The sequence below is a fragment of the Hemicordylus capensis genome, chromosome 6 (assembly GCF_027244095.1).
Source record: "Hemicordylus capensis ecotype Gifberg chromosome 6, rHemCap1.1.pri, whole genome shotgun sequence".
Taxonomy (NCBI): domain Eukaryota; kingdom Metazoa; phylum Chordata; class Lepidosauria; order Squamata; family Cordylidae; genus Hemicordylus; species Hemicordylus capensis.
This window is the reverse complement of record NC_069662.1, coordinates 16,265,827-16,292,752: the sequence shown is the minus strand read 5'-3', so window position 1 is coordinate 16,292,752 and position 26,926 is coordinate 16,265,827. Positions and strand designations below refer to the sequence as shown.

At 47.8% G+C, this 26,926-nt stretch overlaps 1 protein-coding gene across 4 annotated transcripts in view; it reads left to right on the top strand.

The window, feature by feature from the left end:
* Positions 1-26,526, top strand: part of LOC128331524 (carbonic anhydrase 4-like) — a 44,539-nt gene extending 18,013 nt beyond the window's left edge. For 3 of the 4 annotated variants that reach the window (XM_053265049.1, XM_053265046.1, XM_053265048.1), the window contains 8 exons: positions 10,692-10,785; positions 11,599-11,628; positions 15,639-15,806; positions 19,073-19,218; positions 24,638-24,727; positions 24,931-25,003; positions 25,099-25,262; positions 26,169-26,526. In XM_053265049.1, coding sequence (XP_053121024.1) covers positions 10,698-10,785; positions 11,599-11,628; positions 15,639-15,806; positions 19,073-19,218; positions 24,638-24,727; positions 24,931-25,003; positions 25,099-25,262; positions 26,169-26,333 — 924 coding nt within the window. In that variant the 5' untranslated portion in view covers positions 10,692-10,697 and the 3' untranslated portion in view covers positions 26,334-26,526. The remainder of the gene's footprint in view (positions 1-10,691; positions 10,786-11,598; positions 11,629-15,638; positions 15,807-19,072; positions 19,219-24,637; positions 24,728-24,930; positions 25,004-25,098; positions 25,263-26,168) is intronic. The other variant, XM_053265047.1, reaches the window with a different exon arrangement.
* Positions 26,527-26,926: the final 400 nt, after the last annotated feature.

The following is a 26,926-nucleotide window of genomic DNA, read 5'->3' as shown; positions in this document are numbered from 1 at the left end:
CCCTTCCAGGCTTGCCACACGATTCCCTTTTGCTCCCCTTTGCGGGGAGTCGAGAGGCAAGGCCAGGGGCGTAGCTAGGGGAGAGGGGGCCGTGTTCTTCCCTCTCTTGGGCGGCCCCCCAGAGTGAGGAAGACAATGAAGAATATGGAGGGTGGATCTGGAGGGCCCTCATGAGCTAGGGGCCCGTGTTCTTTGAACCCTTTCGTTCAATTATAGCTACTGTTGTGAACTACACCTGGTTTCGCACTCTGTACATGCTCAGAGGGAAAGAGGCAAAGTCACATCATACACAAACTGAATGGGTTCTTGGAGATGGTGACCATGTAGGATCTGGGCGCACAAACAGAGATAGAGAGAGACACAGAAAGTTCAATGGGCTTTATTGTAAAAATGTTGCTCATCAGGACAAAATAAAAACATGTTTCCGATTCAAGGTGTAGTGTAATGTGCCTAACTAACCTATGTGTGTGCAATTAAATCTTCCTAGAGCCTAATACAATTCAGATACAGACAGAAAAAAGGGGGGGGGAGGAAAGAAGGCTAAGGGCTGGTATGGTTTGGGGGATCAGAAATTAGTAGGGGGAGAGGTGAAGAGGGGGCAGGAGAAGGGGAAGGGATGAGGGGACCCAAGGCTTGCAATGGAGCAGCATATTACAAGGATCAGAGAGACTTGAGAGCGGTGGATCTCTTCAGCTGAGACAAGAGGCTTCTTGGCTGGAGACAGGAACGTTTTGCAGCTGCTCAGATCACGGCTGAAAGCACCATGGCTGGGGAGTCTTGGCTTCTCACTGCGCAGCAGAAGTCACAGACAGGTAGCATGTATGCCCGTAGGCACAAGATTGCTCACTCTCTGTCTAGTCGCCTCATTCTTATAGTGTATTTTCCTTTGATCTGTTCAGAGATCTATTCAAATCTCATCTTTTCCTGGGTTCCCCAGAAGGGGTGACAAAGCTGTTACTTTCTGGACAATGTCTTTTAATTATTCAGGATATTGGCCAGTTCAGAGAAATCTGAATCTCATCTTCTGCAAACTGTGCACTTGGAAGGGCGCGGGAGGGGGAGCAAGTGTTAGTAGAAAGACTAAATCTACAGGTGTTCTCCTAGGGTGGAATTTCTATAAACAGCAACTGAACGATCCCCTGTGGGCATAGCAGGGCCATCATTGACAATGATGAGCATAGATTTCTTGCACAGACATTATCTGATAGTGAGTTACATTTTAGCATATTGATTAGCACAGGCCCGGCCCTTTGTGTTTTCTTAAGTATCCAGTTCACAATGCAATGCTGGAATGCGCCTCTCCCTTTGCAGAGCAGGCAGTTCACCCAGAGTTCAGGTGTGATTTCATTTCTTAATATAAAATGAAAGCAGACACAGGCCTATATTCCAGGCCTATATTCCACACACTTCTGAGTGGTGCATTACACTACGCCCCTGGGCAAGGCAGCTGAGAAATTTATATATATATATATATATATATATATATATATATATATATATATAAAGGTTGTCACATCACACACACTCCACGACTCCATTGGCCCAAATGGAGTAGGGTGGGGGCAGATAAATGTGTTTCAATGAGAATATGGACGCTCCGGCCTGGAAAATACGTTTCAGCGGACGGAAACATGACGCCACCAGCTTACAATGAAGCATTAAACAACCCTTTACTCTCGTTTTGAAACTGTTGCGCTATTCCGTCACAATGTGCAACGCATTAGCCATTACAAATCTCATAGTCCAGCAAACGGCCTGGAGATGCTGCCAGGGCTGAAGCAGGAACCTTCTGCATGCCAAGCAGATGCTTTATCACTGATCCAAAGCACTGCCCTGGCTTGCATGCAGGAGAGAAATGCTCAGTGTATCCTCTCTCTCTCTCTCTCTCTCTCTCTCTGATCTCCTCTGATCTCTACGTTTAAGTTCAGACATGGTCTTGAAAATTATCCAAGAGGTTTAAATAAGTTTTCCTTGAGGCATGCTCTTTCCCTCTTCTGACTGAAGCAAATTCCTCCTGTAGTGATGGAGAGGCAATAATGTAATTGTCTTTACCACTTTGCCATTTGTGACTCTCTCTGACTTCAAGACTAACTGATTGGATAATACTCAGGGGGTAATATGTAATATGCAGAATATGTTCAGTTTCCCTTTCCTCCAAACTAAGTTACTCCTGGGTAAAATGTAAAGTGTGCCTTCAAGTTGATTTTGACTCCTGGCGCCCACAGAGCCCTGTGGTTTTCTTTGGTAGAATACAGGAGGGGTTTACCATTGCCTCTCCCCACGCAGTCTGAGATGATGCCTTTCAGCATCTTCCTATATTGCTGCTGCCCAATAGAGTACCAGTGGGGATTTGAACCGGCAACTTTCTGCTTGTTAGTCAAGTATTTCCCCGCTGCGCCACTTAAGATGACATGGGTAGTCCTACTGAAATCAAGTAAGCCTAGTTTAGACTACTCCCTGAGTAGCACTGAATAGTACTCCCTGGCTAGTACTATTCGGAGAGTAGCCTAAACTAGGATTACTTGATTTCAGAAGGACTATCCAGGAGTAACTTAGTCTGGAGGAAGGGGAAACTGAACATATTCTGCAATGCCTAATCCATGGTACCATCACCGAGAGCGTTAGGAAGAAGTTCCTTGCTGACTTGTTAAAAGGAAGAGAGCATGGGTTGAACTTGTGAAAAAGAAAAGCGTTTCTGCTTTCCTACAATAAGAAGGCACTCAGTATACAGCTGCCTTTCCTTAGGACTGTCAAAGCAAGACAGAAGTTTGTGGATGGCTGTATACTTCTCTGCTCTTTGGAACAAATAGCTCCTCTGTGTAACCTGATGTCATGACTTTTGTCAAGGTGATTGCTTCTCTATTCCTTATGAAATGTTTCCTCTGGATTGCTTCAGGTGTTTATTTTACAGTTTAAACTCGTATGTAAAACGTATGCAATTTGTTATGGCCTATGGCTGAAACAAATAAGCTAACCTTAAAAAGGGTGGGTATATGCTAGGACTGTGCTGGACCAGTGCCTGGTAAAAGTGGCGCCCCAGGTAATGTTGCCACCCTTTTTATTTTTTATTACTTAACATATTTTACCCTTTGCCTTGAGCAGTTGCAAGGCAGGCAGTAATGGGATAGGTGGCATATCCTCCAGATGAATCTCTATGGTGGGGTAAACTGTTCCTGATGAACTTCTGCCCCATGCATCAGTTAAAGGTGCAGGAGTCTTGCTTAAAAAGAAAGATGCTAACACTTCTCCCGTGGCAGGACTTAATTTCCACAGTGAGAAATAGTGAGACTCAAGTCTGAAAGGAAATCAGCTTCTCTACCCCAAGGCTTGACAAAGAGAGGCAAAATTGAACAGTGGCATCTAGACTAGAGTCAGAGGTAGAGTTATTGACTGAAATGCATATTTTGCCCCAGCTAGCCCCATTTCTGTTCTGTTACTTGTGGAGCAGATAAAGAGAAGCTCATCTACACCCTGCCCTCCATCGCAATGTCTGTCACTAAGCCTGGTAATTTTGTCAAGGGTCCCTTGTCTGGCTCCTACATTTTGGGGCTGGTTCCTAGAGCCAAAGGGAATTGGTCAAGGCTTAACCCTTATTTCTCCAGATGTATAGGGCTGGTTTGGGTCTTTCCCTGGTGAGGGAGAGCACATGCTGAAGGCCATATCCTAACTCTGAGTATTAAAAGCAAATGCCAGGTTGTAATCCCTGTTAATCCTCCTCTTCAAGAGAAACCGGTGTGGTTGCTACACAGGGCACAGCACAGCCTCAGCCAGGTGCTCAGGGATGTCTTCATCCCCATCGGGAGTGAAGCAGAAACTGTCTGTGCTTCTGTGCAGCAGGCAAATGTGGGTGGGTGAGTATTGGACGAGGACAAATTGGGGGTTTCAGTTTCTCCTCCGGTGCTTCTCACAAGATCCAGGTTATGGAAGAAGATGTAAAAGGTTGCCCTTGGCTGATGCCCAAAATGGCAAGTTTGGAGGTTCGGTTTTTGTTTTGAATGAACAGCCTCAAAATTCTTGCTGATTGCCCAAGTGCTGCTGATAGTAAGGAAGAGGAGGAAAAGAGAGAGAGGCTCTGACATTTTTGTTTTTAAATAGGGCTGGTTCCGATGGTCGATGTAATGTGAGCTAACACAAAGTGGGGGGCTAGGGCAGTCCCACCCTCCTAATTTTTATCCTGGCTACGGGCCTGCCGACCGGCCATCTATAGATCCCTGCTGTGCATGCGCTGCCACAGAGTCCATTGTGTGGACTCCAAAAATGTCCCCCAGCCCCACCAATTGGCACCACACAGAGCCCACATGAAGCCCACATGATTAACCTGAAGTGGGCCTCATGATGTGGGCTTTGTGTAGGTTTGGCACAGTGCCAACTGAGGTTGGCGGACTTTTCCTGAGCTCACAAAACATGCCGCAGGGATCTACAGTTCTCTGGTTAGCCCACATCACATTGATTGTGTGAACCAGCCCATAATGGGCAAGATGTAAGCAAAGTGCAGGATGCTGAAGTCCCATGAATTTCAGTGAGTGAGTCTGAGCTCAGGGCCACCCCAAGATATGTTGCTGCCCAAAGTGGAACTTCAAATTGGCATCCCCCTCTTCTCACCAAATTAATATGGAGCAAGCTTTGAAGAGGCTCTACTATTGAAGAGGCTCTACTGTGAAGAGGCTCAACTCTGCTCTTGAAGAGCCTCTACTGTGCTCTTTCACAGCTCCTGTTCATTTCAGTGCAAGAGAATGTTGTCCTTATAGATTGTGTCCCAAAGGTCAAAGCTAAGGTAGCCACCTCACTTTGTCTCATGACGGGGCCACCTCTACTCTCTGGTGCTGAAGGTGACAGTGCTTTTGAAATAACCTGAGCTAAACCACACAATGTATTTAAAATTGAGAACAAATGACCATTTATCATACTCTAGGAGGGGTGTCCCAAAAGTCTACATCCTGACCATGAAGGAGTGGTGCCAGAGTCATCATGTTTTAATCACATGATATTCATGTCCTCATATGTTTACACACCCAGTTTCAGCTTCAGACATTAATTATTTTATTTTGCTATATGTCCTGAAAGTTGACCATGTCCAATGAAAACCAAAAAATGGAAAATGTGGAAGCCAGAGCTGCCGTTGAGTATTTCCAAAAAAAGGGGGTTACCGCCAAAGGATATTTATTTATTTTTAATTAAAACCTGTGACTCTGGGTGGTGTACAACAAAAACAATACAAATTATACACAATTAAAAATGATTAAAATGTTAAAATAATTTAAAACCCAACATTAAAAACTATTAAAACTATAACTCTAATTAAAAGCTTGGGCAAACAAATGTGTCTTCAGTGCCTTTTTAAAAGTTGCCAGAGATGGGGAGGCTCTTATTTCAACAAAGAGTGCATTCCAAAGCCCAGGGGCAGCAATGGAGAAGGTCTGTCCCTAAGTAGCCAGCAGACAAGTTGGTGGCAAGTGGCAACCGTAGAGGAACCTCTCCAGATGATCCCAACCTGAGACTCCATGGAGACATTAGAATCCAGAAGCACTCCAAGATTGTGTACCTGTTCCTTCTGGCGGAGCATGACCCCATTCAGAACTGGCAGATCAAAATCATCTCCCAAGTTCTGACCCCGCACAATAAGTACCTCTGTCTTATCTGGATTCAGCCTGGATTCTTATCTGGATTCATTCACAAGGATATGGTGGCGATACTAGTGGAGGATGCCCTTCATACAGCATAGTCAAAAAATGGGCAGTTGAATTGAAGTGGAGTTGAACCAGCACTGAGGATGACCCTCGGTCAGGCAGACCGATGTTATTAAGCAAGAAACAGTCAACAAAGTACATGAGATGGTCATGCAGGAAGGCCGATTGATTGTCAGACAGATTAGTGAAAGTCTGGACATTTCTAAAACAGCAGCTGACTGTATTATCACAGAGCCTCTTGAGATGAGAAAGGTTTCCCATCCAGTGGGTGCCCAAACTTCTCACAGCAGATCAGAAACTCATTAGATGGAACATGTCAAGGGATAATCTGGCGTTGGTTATGACCAATCCAGATGGATTCCTGCAATGTTTCCTAACTGTTGATGATCACTTCACACATGAGAGTAAGCAGTAGTCCAAGCAATGGAAACATCTTGACTCCGACCCTCCGCCCCTTCCCAAGAAAGCCAAGTCCATCCCATCAGCAGGCAAAGTCATGGCAACAGTTTTTTGGGATGCAGAGAGGGTGGTGCTTGTGGATTATCTACAAAAGGGGCATACCATCACCAGTGCATATTATGCTATCTTGCTGAGGTGACTGAGAGATGAGTTGAAGAGTAAATGCTGAGGAAAATTGACCAAAGGGGTGATTTTTCACCAGAACAATGCACCAAGACACACATTAACTGTCGCCAGGGCTTCATTCCATGGCTGTGGGTTCCAACTCCTTCAGCACCCTCCTTTTTCTCCAGATCTGGCCCCATCAGACTATCATCTCTTTCCTACTATCAAAAAACATTTGGCTGGTGCCCATTACCCTTCCGATGCTGATGTCATTCATGCTGTAGAGCAGGCCTGCTCAACTTCGGCCCTCCTGCAGATATTGGCCTACAACTCCCATAATCCCTGGCCACTGAGGCTGGGGGTTATGGGAGTCCCCATTATCCCCCCAAACAGCTCGGGGGTCAAAGTTGAGCAGGCGTACTGTAGGGACTTATTTTGGCACACTGGACAAGTCTGTCTATCTATCTATCTATCTATCTATCTATCTATCTATCTATCTATCTATCTATCTAATCTATTTATACCGCCTGATATGTACAGTACATCTCTAGGTGGTGTACAAAAGTTAAAATATTTAAAAGTCACAAATGAAAATACGTGGCAATAGAAACAATAGAATAAAATAATTATTAAAATTAATTCTAATTAAAAGCCTGAGAAAACAGGAGAGTCTTGAGAGTCTTCTATGTTGATGGGATAAATGCATTGGAGCATCTCTGGACAAAGTGTATGAACTTAGTAGAGGACTTTGTTGAGAGATAACCCCTATATATTTCCAAAGGTGAGTTCCTTCATGGTCAGGCTGTGAACGTTTGGGACGCCCCTCATGTTGTATCTCAAAATATCAAAATACCTGATGTGAAATGTCAAAAAAGGAAAGACTTTGCCCTCAATTTGAAGTGGAGATTGGGGGCAGGAAAGAGAATCCGTCCCTGGAACCTGCTACCCACAACCATGGCTTCATGATGGTTCAAGGCAAGGCCGGGCTTTCGTTTGAGTATTGCTGCAGATCAATGCCGAATTGTGTGTGTGTGTGTGTGTGTGTGTCTGGTGGGTGTGAGTCCATGCCTTTTGTGATGGACATTTTTAGAAAGTTATGTGGGTCCAGGATCTGGCTGAAATTGAGGTGAATCTTGTGGATTTAATTAAGGGATCCCCCAACCCTCCTATAATTCTGAACCCACCCCCATACACACCAATAACGGAGCACCATCTCATCCACATCTAGTGGGTAGCTCTACTTTACTACCCCAGCCAAAAGGAAATGTTTTATATTCCAGATTCCTGAATGGATGAAAAACGAAACCATACTTCTGTTGGATGATCTCTAAGCTAGAGATCACTTAGATTATTGTATTAGCTTAGATTATCTCTTAGATGATTTCGTTGGCTGCCTGTCTAAATGACAGACTTTGCATACAGCACTTGTTGTATGCAAAGGAAACAAACAAATACATTGCCAGGGTATTTGTCACCAGGCTATTCTGGGCAGGTGCTCATCTCTTAAGCTCAGGTTGTCCTTGTACTCGGGGGTGTGTCCAAACTCCACTTTTGGGATGTCTCGTCCTTGTCACCCATTGCTCCCTTCCTCCTTGGGGAGGTGACCAAACTAAATGTCATAAACGCAACAGGCAGTTCCATTAAACTTCAGCAACTAGCCAGGGTGACTCTAGGAGCAACAGGTAAGAAAAGTGGGGCAATTGCCTGGGAGCAGGTAATGGTGGTGGTGGTGGTGGTGGTTGTCACCTTCTTTTTAGAAAATCCTCCTTGGGTGGAGGATTTGTAAATCCCCCATAGATCACCCCCTCTTCTCTGTCTATAGTGGGCAATCTTCAGTTCTTTCTTCCACGAGAAGGCACTTTCTTCAAGTACCTGCTCTCTGCTTGTGGCGCAGTAAGATCTGGAAGCTTGTGAAGCCTGATTTTCTGGGGCAAATGGTGCTGTTCTTGGGCAGGACAATGAACTTAAGTTTGGTACCTTCAAAACTTATGATCTGGCCAGGGGCAAGATGAGACTACAACACAATGGAGGGGCTGCTTCTGTGGGTTGGCCATCTGCCAAAAGGAGGAGGCAGAAAGAGCTTCAGGGGGTCTCAGCCCCTTTCTGCCCCAGGGAAGATTCTGGCACTTAGACTAGGTCACCAGCTTCCAAGAGCCAGAGCAGAATGCTGCACACCTTGTTGCTTTTGGATCACAGCTCCCGCAATTTCTGGCCAGAATGGTAGAAGGCTGGGGAATGATGGGAGTTGTAGTCCAAAAACAGCAGGTGACCCAACACTGCAGCCCACCCCCCACCCCCCGCATATGTCTTGGTATGTTATGCTGTGTTTGAGATGTATTTTAATGGTTGTAAGCCGCATGGGAAGCAAAGCTTGGCTGACAAGTGGGGTATACATACAGTGCATCATAATTATTACCCTATGGTCTCCAGATCAATGGGATCCCTTGGCACAGGGAGAGAGAGGGCTTAACTCTTTCCTCCCCCATGCCGTTTCTCCAGTGAAAATCCCATCCCAAGCTGCTATTTCTTGAGCAAGGGGGGGGGGAAACATATGGGTGGAAAGAGCAGCTTCTCTCTTAGGACAAATAGGAGCTTCAGGATGGTGGAGGCAGATTTTCATTAGGAAAACAGCTGGGTGGGGAGAATTAATACCACTCTCCTTCTGTGCCAAGGGTGGCCCAAGATACTGCAACACCTGAGGCTGCCTTGTCCTGTGCCTCTGGTGGGGGCCAGCTTTATTTTAAATAAAGGCTTTATTTTAAAAGCAACCCTTGAAAGCTTTGGAAGTAGCAGCAGGACAGGGAGAGAGGAAAGGTGCCAGGAGCACCCAGGGGCGTAGCAAGGTTGGAGTGGGCCTAGAGAGACAAGATTTTTAAATGCCCCCCCTCACTGAAGCTCAGCTCATGAAGTAAAGAAATCTTAAATGAGGCTGAATAGTGGTAACAAAAAGCATAGTAAAGTGTGTGTGTTTGTGTACACACACACACACACACACACACACACACACACACACCTATGTGCCACAATAGAATATCATCCTACGTTATTTTAAAAAAGGTTTTGTAAATTGTGGACGATGCAACAAGTCGTTTAATGGTACTAGAGAAAGACATGCTGTTCTGGTAGCTCCAGGTCTTAACACTCACATCAAGTTCGGAGGATGAATACAACTGAAGGAAGCCTGGTGGGTGCGCGGCTGGGGGAGTCAGTCATGTGACTTGCCTCTGGAGGCCCCCCAAGGCAGTGGGCCCCCAGACAACTGTCTCTCCTTGCCCTATTAGAGTTACGCCCCTGGCAGCATCCTCTTCTTTCCTCATACTTCTTGCAAGTTTTGAAAGGAGTCTGAGGAGAGGCTCTCTTTGTACAGCTTGCAAGGGTCAGATTGGTCCCAAAGACCTGCTCCGATGATGGGAACAATGGGGGGCATCTCACTGCCCTGCTGACACTCTAGTAATTTGCTGCCTGAGACCACTGCCTTACCTTGCCCCATGAAAGGGCTGCCTTGGTCTTTGCCATGGCCCCTGCAGCTGCTTTTTTTTTTTAGTTACAAGACAGAAATGCAATGGCACGTTTTGTTTCACACCTAGTTGTCTCTCCCAACAGGGAGATTAACAACTGAACCTGAGCCCAGGGCTGCTTGTCCAGCAGGAATCTTTCCAAATCCTCCCCCAGACAGTGCTCCACATTGCCTCACGATATGCCAGAAGAGCGAGCTAATATATTTCTTTCACCTTAACTTGCAGTCTTACAAATGTGGCTTTGTGTGTGGTCTTTGCTGAAGAGTTTAGGGTAATTCACAGGCAAGCAGTTTTTCTGGGGTGTAGTGGAGGGGGAATACACAGGGACGGAGGTGCCAGCACTTCTCAGCTTCTCTGGCTGTCCGGGCAGGCATGGCTACAGGGGTGACCATGGAGGGAGCCTGCACTTCTGAATTTGCAACTGCACTACTCTTTGGCTGGTACCTGCGCCAGCATAGGAACACAGGAACATAGGAAGCTGCCATATACTGAGTCAGACCATTGGTCTATCTAGCTCAGTATTGTCTTCACAGACTGGTAGCAGCTTCTCCAAGGTTGCAGGAAGGAATCTCTCTCAGCCCTATCTTGGAGAAGCCAGGGAGGGAACTTGAAACCGTCAGCTCTTCCCAGAGCGGCTCCATTCCCTGAGGGGAATATTTGACAGTGCTCACACTTCTAGTCTCCCTTTCATAAGCAACCAGGGCAGACCCTGCTTGGCTAAGGGGACAAGTCATGCTTACTACCACAAGACCAGCTCTCCTCCTCAGGCATCAAATTGGCACCATGATCACAAAGCCAAGGGAAGCACAGGGGATTGGGCCAGGAATGGGGATGGTGCTTATAGGTTTGGCGCTGGTGGAGGAAGACACAGTTGGGTGGGGAAAGGTCTTCAGTCCTCCGGTAACATGCCCCCTCTGTGCAGGTAGCCATGGATGGCGTGGGCCTCACTCTGAAGCCAGCACTGCAAGTATTGGCTCTGCTGCTGCTAATGGGAGGATTCTACGTTAGCTGTGAAGGTAAGCTCCTGCGCCATATTGTGAAAAAATTGTGATGTCAAAAGAAAGGGGGTTTTAAAAGAAGAGGAATCGGCACCCCTCTGCAGATCCAGTTGCTCCAAGAGCACAAGGAGGCTGGGAAAGGGAGCAGTTTGCTGGCCTTGACTGCTGCATGATGGAAGGCTGCTGTACACAGGTGTTATCGGTTCTGCTTTCCAGGGTAAAGTGTTGCATCAGTCTTTGGGAATGCGTTGAGTTGTGCGAGCTGTCCCTCTCATGCTAATTCAGAACAACAACAATTTGATAGCTGATCAATCAGGAGTTCTCATCCCTGGGCCCCTGGATGCTGTTGGACTACATCTCCCATCATCCCCAGCCACAATGGCCACAATGGCTGGGGATGATGGGAATTGTAAATCCAATGACATCTGGGGACCAAAGGTTGAGAACCCCTGAATTAATGGGTCCCCAGATGTGGTTGGTCTACACCTCCCTGCACCCCCAGCCATGGCCATTGTGGCTGAGAGATGATGGGTGTTGTAGTCCAATAATATCTGGGGAGTCAAGCTGGAGAATCCCTGTAAATTGATCTGTCATGATTTGAAGGAAACCCCCGGATTTTTCTACCAGAAAACAACTTCCTAGTAAACTGTGGTTCATCAAGTTCAGGAGAGTATATGGAGAAGGGGCCGGGAACCAGGGGAAAGAGGTGTGAAATGGCTGCAGTGGGGGACTCGAGATATGGGTTAGGCAGATGGGGTGGGGAGCTGGGGTGGTTTTTTGACCTCACACAACCTTCCTGTTTAACTCTGTCCCTCTCTCTCCCTCTTACAGAATCCTGGTGCTATGACCTACCAAGCTGCGGTAAGCAACTCAGCACTCCCTGAGTGGGAAGAAAAAGCTCTTATCTCTAGAGGGGTGGCTGAATCCTGGGGCACAGAAAGGGCAGCAGGCTTGTCACATGAGGCTTTTAGGGAGAACCCAGGTGTCCTGTGCCCAGGCACCTCCTGCTGGGTCTAGTCTTCTAGAAGAGAGGGGGGTTGGGCGTGGGGAGCGGGTGACCCTCGAACCGATTCAGCTGGAGAGAGGCCACTCGGTAGGCAGCCAGTCCAGCAGCAGTGTGGTGTAGTGCAGGGGCGTAACTCTAATAGGGCAAGGGGAGACAGTTGTCTGAGGGCCCACTGCCTTGCCCCCCCCAGAGGTAAGTCACATGACTGACTCCCCCAGCCGCGCACCCGCCCGGGCTTTTTTCAGTTGCATTCATCCTCCAAAACTGATGTGAGTGTTAAGAACTGGAGCTACCAGAACAGCATGTCTTTCTCTAGTACCATTAAATGACTTGCATCGTCCACAATTTACAAAACCTTAAAAAAAAATAATTTAGGATGATGTTCTATTGTGGCACATAGGAGATAGATAGATAGATAGATAAAATTCTACTAAGCTTTTTGTTACCACTATTCAGCCTCATTTAAGATTTATTTACTTCATGAGCTGAGCTTCAGTGAGCGGTGGGGGGGGGCACATTTTAAAATCTTGTCTCTGGGCCCATTCCAACCTTGCTACGCCCCGGTGTAGTGGTTAGAGCAGGGTTGCTCAACTTTAGCTCTCCAGCTGTTTTTGGACCACAGCTCCTAGCATCCCCAGCCGCAGCGGCCAATAGGGAAGATGGGAGTTGTAGTCCCACAGGAGGTCCAAAGTTGAGCAGCTCTGGGTTAGTGTCGGACTAGGGTCAGGGAGATCTGAGTTCAGATTTGAGTTCATGAAGCCTTGGGCTAATCATTCTCTCTGAGCCTAACCTGCCTCACAGAGGTTTTTGTCTGAGGATAAAAGTGGGGTCACCCATGGACGCTAGCCTGACTCCTTGGCGGAAGGGTGGAATACACATGTGACAGCAACATACCGTATTGGTTCCTGCTTCCTGCTGCCTGCTTGGCATTCCAAGCTCATGACAGTAATGGTGCTCAACCTTGGGCCAGGGAGGAGAGCTGGTCTTGTGGTGGCAAGCATGGATTGTCCCCTTTGTGAAGCAGGGTCAACCCTGGTTTGCATTTGGATGGGCAATGACAAGTGAGCTCTGTCTGCTGTAAGATGTTCCCCTTAGGGAATGGGGCCATTGCTCAGTGGTAGAGCACCTGCTTTGCATTCAGAAGGTCCCAGGTTCACTCCGTGGCATCTCCAGTTAGAGCTAAGAGAAAACTTGGTGCATTCCTACTAGTTAGTGCAGACAATACTAGATGGGCCAATGGTTTGACTCAGTATAAGGCAGCTTTCTTATGTTCCTAAATTGCGTGGCCAGATGTTGATGGACTACAGCTCCCATCATGCCCAGCCACAATGGCCAAAGGCCATTGATAATGAAAATCGTAGTCCATTTCATTGATAATGAGAATCGTAGTCCATCTGGGGACTCCTGCATTGTGGCATTCAGCAGGGTAGATGGAACCTGAATATAGGAGACAGTTCTGAACAGCTCTTCGCCGCCAAATAATCTTTGGACAGACCATCCTAAAATGATACATCCAGACAGCAGCCTCATAATACAATTTGCCACCACCCTGTATCTCAGGCTTCATAGTAGTCTGCTGCATAGCTGCCACCACCACCCCTATAACCTTATATTATTTGTTTGTTTGTTTTATTTCTATACCGCCCTTTCAAAAATGGCTCAGGGTGGTTTACACAGAGAAATGATAAATAAATAAGATGGATCCCTGTCCCCAAAGGGCTCACAATCTAAAAAGGAACATAAGCTAGATACCATCAACAGCCACTGGAGGGATGCTGTGTTGGGGATGGATAGGGCTAAAAATAAAGAGAATCACCACGTTGAAAGGTGCCTCTTTGCCAAGTTAGCAGGGGTCATAGCTGGTGGTTTAATGTTCATGGAAATGGTGGATGGGAAATTGAGGGGAGGTTTGGGGCAATCCCCTGTTCCGTGTTTCCTGATGCAATTCAGAAGCAAGATGAGATGCTTGTGTGGTTACTAGGTAATTACTCACATGCTCTCCTAATGAGCTTTCTCCTATTTGTTGTTATGACTAACCCTCAACAACAGGCTTGCCTGTGGCATCTATGGCCCAGTAAGAAAGCAGAGAGAGAGTTCCGTCTAACGTTTGGTTTTACAGCCTGGTCTTCAAATGCAGTGGAACGAGCTGGTACAGTCCTGAAGTGGTAAATAGTACTGTACCACTTCAGACTGGAGGTGGCATACCATTTTTAAATGCTCTCCCACGAACAAATGCTCCCTGCCATAAAAAAGCTAGCCTGGCAAGGAATAAGGGTTTTTGCCACTCCCCTCTCTCCTCTGATAGTTTCCTACTTGAAGGTATTTAATCCCCACCACCAGAGCATTCAGATTTCTAAATGGTCCTCTGAGTGGGGGGGAAATCCCTGCAAGCAGAAAACTGGCAGAGTAGTTTGAGGTGGTACAGCCACTTCTTAGGGGGTGCTATAGCCTGTTCTAGCACTTCACCTCAGGATTCATTCACCTCATTTCCATCTTATTAGGCTACTTGTGTAGATGTGCCCTGCACTGGCCTGCTTAATGCCCCCTTTCCCCCACTTTAAAACCACCCATCTGTATTCATGGAATGCTGTATTCACAATAATTGATTCACAATTATTTAAAGCTCTGAACGGCTTGGTTATCGCTCGTTGAGGACAACTGGAGAGGTCCGTCTCCAGTTACCACCCGTACATCTGGTGGCGATTCGGAACCGGGCCTTTTCTGTAGCTGCTCCTGGTCTATGGAATGCACTCCCGGCAGATATCCACCGTTTAGGCTCACTGTTGGCCTTTAAGAGAGCCCTAAAAACCTATTTAGTTGGCCTGGCCTTCCAAGGCTTGTTGTTTTTTAAAAGTATTTTAATTGGTTTTAAATGGTTTTAATAGTTTTTGAATTGTTTTTATATTGTTTTTAGCATTGTGTTTGAATTGTGGGTTTTATGTCTTTTTAAAAAGTTGTACACCGTCCAGAGCCTCTGGATGGGGAAGTTTATAAATGTAATAAATAAATAAATAACAAGGGTGGATATTTTCCTCTCGCCACTTCAGTGCAGTGTTGGTGAAGTGAGGGTTCTGACTGCCATTGCTGGTTAAGCATTACGCAGGGGGTGGTAGTTACATCAGATTAATAAATACAGATTAAAAGGGCATTATTTAGTGTGTGTGTGGCACCAGTGATCAACAACCACTAGGGATGTGCACAAAACTGGTTTGCCTGGTTTGGTTTAAATCTGAACTGGATTCGAACCAGACTGGGAATGTTTGGTTTTGCTCCCCCGAATGGGGGCCCTGGTTTGATTCAAACTGGTTTGGGGGTGCTGGATGCCATGAAAATTTGTTTTTAAAAAGTTTGACTTACTGCTGCCAAAGGCTTTGATGGCCTCAGGGGGGGTGCTGCTGTGGCTGCGGGGGGTGTGTGTCTCTGGTGGCTCCCCTCCCCGATGGCCTCCCCCCCAGTCTCCATGGGCAGGTTCAGCCCATACCGCGGCTGTTTTGGCTCTGCTTGCATGCATGGTGGCCATTTGGGGGGCCAACACACGTGGACACGCAAACAGGGCCGAAATGGCCTGTGGAGACCCGGGGAGGGGAGGCCGGTGGGAGACCCCATCTGTGTCCGCAGCAGCACCCCCTGAGGTGGTGGCGGTAAGTCAAACTTTTTAAAAACAAAAGTTAATGGCACCCAGCACCCCCACACCTGGCCCAAACCAGCCCAGGGGGTTCAAGATTGAGCCCTAACAACCCCCCTTCTGCTCTGACTCAGTAGGCCCAACTATATGCCCACACTCACAGAGAATCAAGTGAGAATAGCTGTCAATCTTCTCTTGCTCCTCCCCTTCCTCACTGACTCCACCCCTTTCTTTTCCTAGGGCCCAGGACATGGAGGAGCCGCTTCCCTACCTGCAATGGTGACAGGCAGTCTCCTATCAACATTGACACCAGGAGAACAGTGAATGATGCATGTCTGGGTCCGATTAAGTTTGTTGGCTACGGAGACCGTTTGAGGCCAACAGAAATTAAAAACACAGGACATTATGGTAAGTTTGGATGACCGGAGCAGCTACAGGTAATTTATAAGGCACTGGGGAATTTTGAATACTTAGTATGGCTTGGTATCTGACTCTCTGCATCATTGCAGTAGCTTGCCAGAGAGGGGAGCGCCTAGGCTGCTCTCTGCTGCAGTTTAGCACCACCACTATGGATGGCCAGCAGGTGGTACTGCAACTAATTACCTATCAGGTCAGTACATGATTACCTCCAGTCTGCCAACCCTGGCACAGGGCCCCCTAGAGGCCAGATTTGGCATTAAAGTGTTCAGATGCAACCCAGGGTTGTATAATACCACATCCATAGTTCATCAGGTGGCCAGTAAATGAGTTTCATGCTCTGAGCTGAGCTCAGGTTAAAGAAACTGCATGACCTTTCCCCGTGAGCATACATAACCAAGCACAGTAATTAACTGCTCAATTATATGCTACCAAAACACCTATTCTTGCGATAGGCAGGGCTGGGAGAGGACCCTTCCACAGAGGTCTTTTTCATTTTTCCATAAGTTCACTCTGAGTGGAAGGGGAAATACTCAGGAACACCAGTAGGTTGGTTATTTATTTGATTTATATGCCTCCTGACTTCAAAGGCTCTAGGCAGTTCACAAAAATAAACACACTAGAAACAGAACACAACCAACTATTAAACAGCAATTAAAAATTTAAAACATTCAGGTTGAGGTTAACTCTGCCCCCTGCCCCTTATCCTATTTATTGAATGATTTAAAAATATATGCCCTGCCTTTCTCAGCAGACTCACAAGGCAACTCACAAAAATTAAAAGAAAGCAATAGATACAATAAAAGCAAAGCAAAAACAAACAAACAAAACAACAACAACAACCAATAAAGGAATAAAATGGAAATTGAATTAATAATAATAATAATAATAATAATAATAATAATAATAATAATAACAACAACAACAACAACAACCAGTCAATAACACCTGTCTGACTGTGTAAACAAGAGATAATAATTCCATTCCTTAGCCATGCCGGCATGTGCCCTTGCAGTACGACAGAAGGAAAGAGTGAGCTTTGGGAACTGTCTCTCCTTTGTACATGGATTTGTCTCTCCTTTCTATCCTGCCATCCCACATAATGCCCAGAGAGGCTAAGAATCAGCCTACTTAATTGCATAGGCCTTCTCTAAAATGCAACAGGTAAATCCAATAGACAGCAAGAGTCTGACATAGCACGGCTATATATGATGTAAGCTGGCAGACTATTATTAATCATTATCAATTCAGGAGTCAATTCAATTCAAGCCCTAGGCTCCTAAATGGTTTCCTAATCGGGGAATATTTGCATTATTTCCTAAACACCTGAAGGCTAGAGCTGAGGGTCAGAGCTCTCTAGTTGGTGTTGTCTCAACAGGGGAAACAAGTCAGGAAAGTCTGCTGGGCAATTGCAGCTAGGGGGACAGGCAGGAGCATAGCAAGATCGTAGTAGGACAGAACAAGAAATTGGGTCCCTGCCCCACTGCCTTTGTCTTCAGAGAGGTGCCAGACCCAGGGACATCCCCTCCTCTTCATTTGTAGCGATGTTCCTAGGAGGGGAGTGCAGGGGAGAAATGGTGGGCTGGGGAAGGTTTAAGCACCTGTCCCCTGCTAGGGATGTGCACAAAATTCAGCAGAATTTGATTCAAATTTGAATTGAATTTGAATTGTTTCGATTTGGAACTATTCAACAGAGTGGAGATTCATTCGAATCCATTCAAATTCGCCTGAACTCAAATCTATTAAACAATGGTTCCAAATCAAATAAATTCAAATTCAATTCAAATTTGAATCGAATTCAGCTGGATTTTGTGCACATCTCTTTCAAATAACTCCTCCCAGCCACTTTTTAGATGTTCTGAAGAGGAGATCCACCTGTTTCCTAGGCCTGGGAAACATCTGCCCCGTATCTAGTTTGGCTCTCACTGGTCTTAGGAGAGGAGAGCTGGTCTTGTGGTTGCAAGCATGACTTGTCCCCTTAGCTAAGCAGAGTCCACCCTAGTTGCATATGCATAGGAGACCAGAAGTGTGAGCACTGGAAGATCTTCCCCTCAGGGCATGAAGCCACTCTGAGAAGAGCAGAAGGTTCCAAGTTCCCTCCAGGGCATCTCCAGGATAGGGAGGAGAGAGACTCCTGCCTGCAACTTTGGAGAAGCCGCTGCCAGTCTGTGAAGACAATACTGAGCTAGATAGACCACTGGTCTGACTCAGTATATGGCAGTTTCCTATGTTTGTTTCCTATGTGGCTCCCACATTATAGATTTCTGAAACAGAATTGGGGTGAAAACTACTTGTCTGGCCCACCCTTGCCCTTCACTCTGAAGCCGCCCTTGCCCTTCTTCCATGAAGACACATAAATCTGGGGAAAAGATATACCTTGAATGATCTGGGAGAAAGATATGCATAGCCCTGAACAAACATAGAATTTGTTTATTCAGGGTTAGAAGCAGACTCCATAGTTCACACAGCCAAATACTACTGTCTACTCATTTTGTGAGAGGGTACCACAGCTCCCTTAGAAGCATCACGGTCATGCTAATGAGATGTGTGTCATCCGCTCCTTTCTCTAGCCCTGTTCACATGTTATGTTCAACTGTACACAGAGAGGAGAGCCGGTCTTGTGGAAGCAAGCATGACTTGTCCCCCTAGCTAATGAGGGTCTGCCCTGGTTGCATTTGAAAGGGAGGCCACATGTGAACACTGCAAGATATTCCCCTCAGGGGATGGAGCCACTCTGGGAAGAGCAGAAGGTTCCAAGTTCCCTCCCTGGCTTCTCCAAGATAGGGCTGAGAGAGATTCCTTCTTGCAACCTTGGAGAAGCTGCTGCCAGTCTGTGAAGACAGTCCTGAGCTAGATAGACCAATGGTCTGACTCAGTATATGGCAGCTTCCTATGCTTCTATGTTGTTTTTGGCTGTGCAGGTTGTCTTGAAGAATGAACCAGCCCCAGTGGTACTTGGGCTGTCTCAGCTTAAGCCAGGGGTCTCCAACTTCAGCTGTTTTTGGATGACAGCTCCCATCACCCCAGCCACAGTGGTCCATCAGGAATGATGGGAGTTGCCATCCAAAATCTTCAGGAGGGCTGAAGTTGTGCAGCCCTGGCTTAAGCACATGGTGCCACACAGGTTGCATTCATCTGGGGTGTATGTGTATCCCTGGGGGATATCCCAGGAACATCTTTGCTCATTAACTCAAAGGTCTCATTAAAACCTGTGTTTCTTTCATTGCTTCTCTCTAATTCCTTTGGTTTCATTACAGCGGAGGTTGAAATGAAGAGCGGAGCCACCATCTCAGGGGGTGGACTTCCAGGAACCTACCAACTGAGGTCCTTCCACTTCCACATGGGCACGTACAACCGCCGAGGTTCCGAGCATGCAATCAATGGCAGGCGCCACTCCATGGAGGTGAGCCATGCAGGGAATCCAGGGAAGCTGCAAAGGCAGTGAACTGGGCTAACTGGGCAGAGAGGCCCCTTGCAAAGCGGCGGTTATAATAAGCAGGAGGAGAGCAACTGGCCCTGTTCAGTCCCTGCACAGCAGCCCTCCAGTGGCTGTTGCTGGTGCTTACCTTGTGTTTCTTTTTAGACTGCCAGCTCTTGGGGGGACAGGGAACGATCTAATTATTATTCTTTTTTCTATGTATACTGCTTAGAGACTGTTGTTGTTGATGATGATGATGAAAAGCAGTATATAAATAGTAGTAGTAGTAGTAGTAGCAATGAAAGGTGAGTGTTAAGATCTAGGAGTTTGGTTGGATTCTGTGGTGGCCCCAGATCTTTGGGACTCCCTGCCCCCTGATCTCCAGCTTACCTCCCTGTTCAGCTTCAAACAGAGGCTGAAGACCTTTTCATGTCAGTCTGCCTCCCATCTGCCTCCCATCTGTTTTTAGTTTTCCTTTTCCTTTTTCTTTTCTTGGTTTGTTTTTAAACTGATTTGGGTCATGGGCTATTTTTGCCCTTTTTTTTGGTTGATTGTGTTTTTGTTGCATTTTTGTGTTTCTTGTTGCAAAATTGTTTTGTAAATTGCTTTGAGTTCACTCGGTGCAGATTTAGTGGGATATACATTGATCAATAAATAATAACATAATGGGATCATGGCCTTGGCAGTCATCTGGGGAAGCAAAGAAAGGTGCTGAAGCAATGAGAATGGAAGAGGGAGAGGCTCAGGATGGAATGGGTGGTGGTGGTGGTGGTGGTGGTGGTGGTGGTGGTGGTGGTGGTGGAGGAAAAAGAACAGTAGAGAGGAGGTTCCCAGACTTGGGTGCCGGGATGTTGTTGGCCTACAACCCCATCATCCCCAGCCACAATGGCCTTTTCTGTTGGTCTTTGGCCATTGTGGCTGAGGATGATGGGAGTTGTAGGCCAACAACATCTGGACACTCAAGGGGGAACCCCTGCAATAGAGGATCACACTTTTTTCAGGCTTAGTGTCCATCCCCTACGTCTCAGGGTGCCACCAGGGAGTGCTGTGGTGCTGAAAATATAGTGTGTAATTGGAAGAGTGTTTCTTCTTAGACACTCTGAAATCACACGGTAGATCTTCCATGCTGCCCCCGCCCGCCGCACAGCCCTCCATATTGCATATACCTGCCTGGCACATACACTGCAGGTGCCACTGCCTCACCTGTTTGGCTTCCACAAACACACACACCCTCTCTCTCCTTGGCTCCCATCCTCTATTACTTCATATCCAACCAAGGATAATAGAGTCTGGGTCTACGCATCAGCAGAATGAGGTGGTAGAATGGACTTCACCACTTCAGGCAGCCACTAGGATATGCCACTTTGGATTTCAGCCCCACATGAAACTCCCTGGAAATATGAAAACGGGGACATCAGGGAGAAAGCTTATTGCCTAGCTCTTTGCCTGCTGTGTTGGTTTTCTATTTGCAGGGGGTATATTTTTCATACAGGAGAACATTAAAAATGTCATCCTCCCCCTGCAGTCTGAAGTGGTACAGTCCATTCTACCACTGCCCCTGGCAGCATTGGACGCCACCATTCTGCTGGGCATGTGTAGGCCAAGTCTGAGTCTACTGTAATCAGAGGCTCATCATTGTTGGGATTATGCCATATTGTCTCAGTTCTTTGTATAGGAACACAGGAAACTGCCATATACTGAGTCAGACCATTGGTCTATCTAGCTCAGTATTGTCTCCACAGACTGGCAGCGTCTTCTCCAAGGTTGCAGGCAGGAATCTCTCTCAGCCCTATCTTGGAGAAGCCAGGGAGGGAACTTGAAACCTCCATGTTCTTCCCAGAGCGGCTTCATCCCCTGAGGGGAATATCTTGCAGTGCTCACACATCAAGTCTCCCATTCATATGCAACCAGGGCAGACCCTGCTTAGCTACGGGGACAAGTCATGCTTGCTACCACAAGACCAGCTCTCCTCTCCAGCCCTGTATAGGGCAGGGCTGCTCAACTTCAGCCCCCCAGCTGCTTTTGGACTACAACTCCCATAATCCCCAGCCACAGTGGCCCATAGCTAGGGATTATGGGAGTTGTAGGGCAACATCTGCAGGAGGGCTGAAGTTGAACAGCCCTGGTATAGGGCATGCTTCTCTATGTGAATGTCTCTATGTACTGGCTTGCAGGTCACAGAGGCTACTCCCACAATCACTGGAAAGTGGGCTAAGGGAGCTTAGCCCGCTTTCCAGTGATCGTGGGAACCACCGGGCTTCCAGGCGAGCCCGGTGCTCCCAAGGTGGCTAGCCTGCCTAAAACACCCTCCCCTTAAATGAGGTCAACGGAGCGGGCGCTCCGTTAACCTTGTTTCCCTACTTGTGTGCCACCGCGGCGCATGGCGACACACAACTAGACACCCGACTGGGAGGCTACAAGCAGCCTCCTGGTTTCGGGGGTCCCCCCAGAATGCCCCCCGTGCTTGTATGGGACATCCAGGGGCTTCCAGGGGCCAAGCAGCCCCTGATCCCCGCAACCCCCACCAGCTCCGTGACAGAGCTGGTAGTCATGTGGGAGGCCAATCTGGTCACCCAGGGCTAAACCCGCTCTCCCCGCAGAACCCTCCCAGGCTCTACACACAGATTGTGTGTAGAGCCTCACAGTTTGTTTATCGGCTCCTCACTTGTTGCCTTGAATTCAAACTGTGAGGTTCTCCCTCTCTCTGCATAAGAGACTCTTAACCTCTTTATTGTTTTCTTAGCCTAACGTTTCATAAGTAATAAATAGCAAACTCTTGTTTCTCAGTTAAATCTGGCTTCTGGTTCAATTACTCATAGATGATAATGGGTGTCATACAGCCCTTAGGGACATATTTGTCTGAGCACAGAGCACTTCCTGGGGAAGGGGAGGTCAACAAAAATCACCCTCCTGCCCTGCCCCAGCGCTCTGTTAGTCTAGATGCAACATGCAGGCATCCCTTGATCCTTGCACACAGCGTCAGTGTGGATGTCAGCCAGGGACAATTCAAAGGTGTAACAAGGGATAGCGGATGCTCCCACCCAAACTTTGGCTCCCCCATCTACCAGATTGGAACTTGACAACCAGACCATACAGTCATAGTATATTGTGGTCCTTTAGCTTCAATTAGTTATTTCAAAAGGCCCCTACAGACTCATTCAGAACAAGGAGCAGAAGCCAGAGCAATCAGGTAGGCAGGATAAACCTCCACCCTCCCAGGAGCCAACCAACCCCATTAGCTTCTTTTCTGGCCAGGAACTGTGCTGTGCATGAGATCATTCACACAATCAAAGAGGCTATTCTCACGACCGCTTGAAAGCGGGCTAAGGGAGCCCAGCCAGCTCTCGAGCAGTCGTGAGAACCACCAGGCTCACAGGCAAGCCCGGTGGTTCAGCGGCAGCTAGCTCGCCTAAATACCCCACCCCTAAAACGATGTTAGCGGAGCGAGTACTCCACTAACCCCGTTTCTGTGATCATGAGTCACCATGGCGTGGGTCCGAGCTGCGGCAATTCATGAGGAGACCCCCTGACCGGGAGGCTAAAACTCCCAGCATCGGGGGTCTCCCCAGAATGACCCATGCACTCAAGCGGGGCATTCTGGGACTTCCGGGTCCGGGTGGCCCCTGATCCCCACAGCCCCAACCAGCTCCGTGACGGAGCCGGTAATCATGTGGGTGGCCGGTCTGGCTGCCCAGGGCTAGCCCCCTGATTGTCTGAGGGGAGAGCAGGCTTGACTCTCTCCCCCCGCAGAACCCTACTAGGCTCACACGCTGGTTGTGTGTAGAGCCTCAATAACTGTGTTCGACCCAGGTTTGGGAGCTCTGTGTGCTCCCAATTTTCAGTTGTGTGGAAGCAAGGTAGGAGGAAATCCTGGGTAGAAGTGATTGTGCGGAAGCAAGGTGGGGGAAAACCTGCTTCCTCCTATCTTGCTTCCACACAATCACTTCTGCTCAGGTTTTCTTCTTAACTTGCGCCCACACAACCAAAACATAGGAGATCACACAGCTGCCAAACCCGAGTAAAACACATGTGTGTGGGGTGTGTGTGTGTGCAGAGTCATGTCCCCTGCGTATTTCAACTTGTCTGGTCTCTCCCCACCCCAGTCGTTGCTGCTATATGGTCTTGGACAAAAAGAGGAAACTAGCCTGGAAAGCGGACTTTTTGCCTAATCCAAAAAGACAGTGAGCCCAGGGGCATAACTACCGGTATAATAGGGCAAGGGGAGACAGTTCTCTGGGGGGCCCACTGTCTTGGGGGGCCTCCAGAGGCAAGTCACATTATGGACTCCCCCAGTCGCACACCTGCCCAGGCTTCCTTCAGTTGTATTCATCCTCCAAAACTGATGTGAGTGTTAAGACTTGGATCTACCAGAACAGCATGTCTTTCTCTAGTACCTTTAAATGACTTGCATCGTCCACAATTTACAAAACCCTTTAAAAAAATAATTTAGGATGATATTCTTTTGTGGCACATAGGAGATAGATAGATAGATAGATAAAATTCTACTATGCTTTTTGTTACCACTATTCAGCCTCATTTAAGATTTCTTTACTTCATGATCTGAGCTTCAGTGAGGTGGGGAGGGGGGGCATTTACAAATCTTGTCTCTGGGCCACTCCAACCTTGCTACGCCCCTGAGTGAGCCTCTTCTCATGACCAGTGAGAAGGGCTCTGGAGCGGGCTGTGAGGAAGGAGGATTAGACTGACCTTTTCTGCAGACGACTGCTCATCCTGGGCCGGGCTCTCTCCCTGTGTGCCCAGACAATTCCCCTGCACCCAGGCAGCGGGGAGGGTCAGGGGATGGGATGTGTTGTCCCAGCCCCTGGAAATACCATAATGCACCACGCAAGTGTGTGGTGCATCATGGGGATCCCTCCTCCGTGGGCTCTTCAGGCTCCACACAGGCTGGCAGCTGCAGCTGCCAGACGATTAAAAAAACGGGGTTAAGAGGATGCTCTCATTAAAGGGTGGCTACTTAGGCAGGTTTGCTGCCGCGATGCTGCTGGGATCAGGCTGATCCCAGTGGTTCTCACACACTTGCAAAACCGGGTTGGGCTCCCTGAGCCTGGTTTTGCACGTTCGTGTGAATAGTGTCAGTATTTTCCGAAGAGGAATCTGGCCCTTTTTCTGAATAAGTAGTTGATGTATAAGCCAAATCCTCACTCCCCTAATAAGGTTCTTTGCCACCCCGTTGCTCCCCCACACTAGTTGTTCGTGAGTTGCCCCTGATCTCAGCCACTGATGTTTTTGGTTGAGCCGGGACCTCTTCCTGCAATACAAGAGGAGTCCTGCTGGATCCGTCCAATGGGCCAGAGTGGCAGCCCTCCCAAGCATCTTCTCCCTCTTGCACTGCACCTGTGTAATTTAGAAACCCTGTTCTCTCTCCCCCTGCTTTCTCGGCCAGCTCCACATAGTTCACACCAAAGAAAACTTGAGTCCTGAAGAAGCAAAAAAGGACCCTGAAGGATATGCTGTCCTTGCATTCTTCATACAGGTGAGGAACTGGGTTGGTGGGAGGGTGCCAGTGCTGGTGTCTGTCATGGCCGGGCCTTTGCCAAGGGTTTAGGAGCCCTCATATCCCCTGTGACATTGTGGGCTGCTGGGTTCAGCCCTCCAAAAGGAGTGGGGCGGGCCAGAGGCCTCTGGGGAGAATGAATCCCCTGTGATAAATGCCTCCTTCCTTTCCTTTCCTCATAGAAATCCAGAAGCGCTCCGGTTTCTGCTGCATGGAAGACTCTGGCCGACCTCATGGAAACCATCCCGGAAAAAAGTAAGCTCCTGTCCCCTGGATATCCTGGGAAATGAAGGTATTTCCCGAGGAGTCTTTTTACCCCCACTTCCCTATCTTTTTTTCTCTTTCCCCAGATGACTCGACACATCTGAATGGGGAATTTTCCCTGGGGGCCTTATTGAGCAGGGCGGACCTGAGCAAGTATGCCCGTTACAAGGGCTCCCTCACCACACCCATATGCAATCAGGCCGTGATCTGGACAGTCTACGAAGAGCCAATCTTGGTTCCTCACTATGTGGTGAGTGACTAACATCTATTTCTCCTCAGTTGTGAGGAGGGGGCAGCAGGTTCTCTAAGAGGAGGGTGGGGGCCTGGTGTGTGTTGAGGAGGCTGGCATCTAGGCACTCAGATTCCTGGGTTCTTGGGAAACCGACATGGATTACAAGGTTTCTCCCACAACCAGCAACCCTGCATCCAGATTATGCCCCTGGTGCCAAGTCAGACTATGCCCCAGAATCCCTTGCAAACACCCAAGGCACCCTGGGATGTGATACGTCCGGGTACATAGCAGGGTGTGTGGGGCTAGGTGCTGAGCAATCAGGTTTTCATATTGGCTGGCCATTAAGTCTGAGAGGGTGCCCTTCCAAAGTCTTAGTTGGGTTGTTGTCCAGTGAGTCTGGAGGCTGCACTCGCCGTCTATAAAGCTTCCCCCAGCGGGATCTCTTGTGAGGAGTTCAGGGGACTCCTCGCGGCTCTGCACAGACAATTCCTTTGCATGAATCCCTTCCTCCTAAGGGAGGCTGTGGCCCTCCAGATTGCCTCCACAAAACTGGAGCTAGCCCCAGTGGTGCTTTTCACCAAATAGTTTCCTGCATTCCATGACTAGGCCTGGGCAATGACCACGGAAATCCGCAGACCAGTCTTCTGCTAACATGCTTTTGGCGGGGGTGAGGGCTGTTGTTGCTTTCAGCCAGGGTGATCAGACAGGGCCTCCATGACAGAAGTCAAGTCTGAGTCTTGAGACACTGAGTTTAGGAATTAAGCACTGGCAGTGGTCATCTTGCTGCATGGATTCTCTGCTGGACCTGTGGGTGCCAGCATCCTTTCCTCTTTTAACTTTCTCTGTCTTCTTCCACCCCCTTCCTTCCTTCCTTCCTTCCTTCCTTCCTTCCTTCCTTCCTTCCTCTTCCTTCCTTCCTTCCAGGCAAAGAAATTCACCGAAAGCCTCTATTTTACCACAAAAGAAGAAGGCAGGAAGATGCAAAATAATTACCGTCCACTCCAGCCAGTAAACCAACGAAAAATTCTTTGCTTCAGCGAAAATGAATCCCCTTATTATCAGGACTGTTATGGCCACAGGGAAATCTGAGCTAACAGGAGTGTGGTGTGGATGCTCCAGCCATAAGCCCAGGACAATCCCCTCCTTTCCTCCCTCCCTTCAGGACCAAGGATCAATAATTTCTGCCTGCATTGTGGTGGTGGTGGTGGGGGGGCTACCTCCACAGGCTTACAGGAGGAGTTTTGCTCCCGCAGGGAACGTGTCGTCTTCTTTTTTGGTGCTAACCCACTACAGAATTTCTGAGAATTAAAACACCGCCACTACCACATATACATGGCTGCGTTTCTTTGATAAGCCTTTCATTTATTTGGTCCGTCTATACCTCATGGTTTTCAGCCTTAGAGCAATTGTACTGTGGTGCTTTGCAGGAATCAGATCCAGATTGCAGAGGGTTTGGAGAAGCTGTCCATTTATCACCCCAGCCCCAGCCAAAATGGAGTCCCACCAACAGGACAGAAGGAATGCAGAGCTTTATTGTTTTATTTTTTTACAATGCACAGGCTAATATCATGTGAAAACAAACAAGTGCTTCAATTTAAACAGACCTGAATTCCTGTTATCTTTGCATGAAGGGTCACCTCATCCCAGAGTGGCTCTGTCTTACCACAGAGAGGAGGATTACC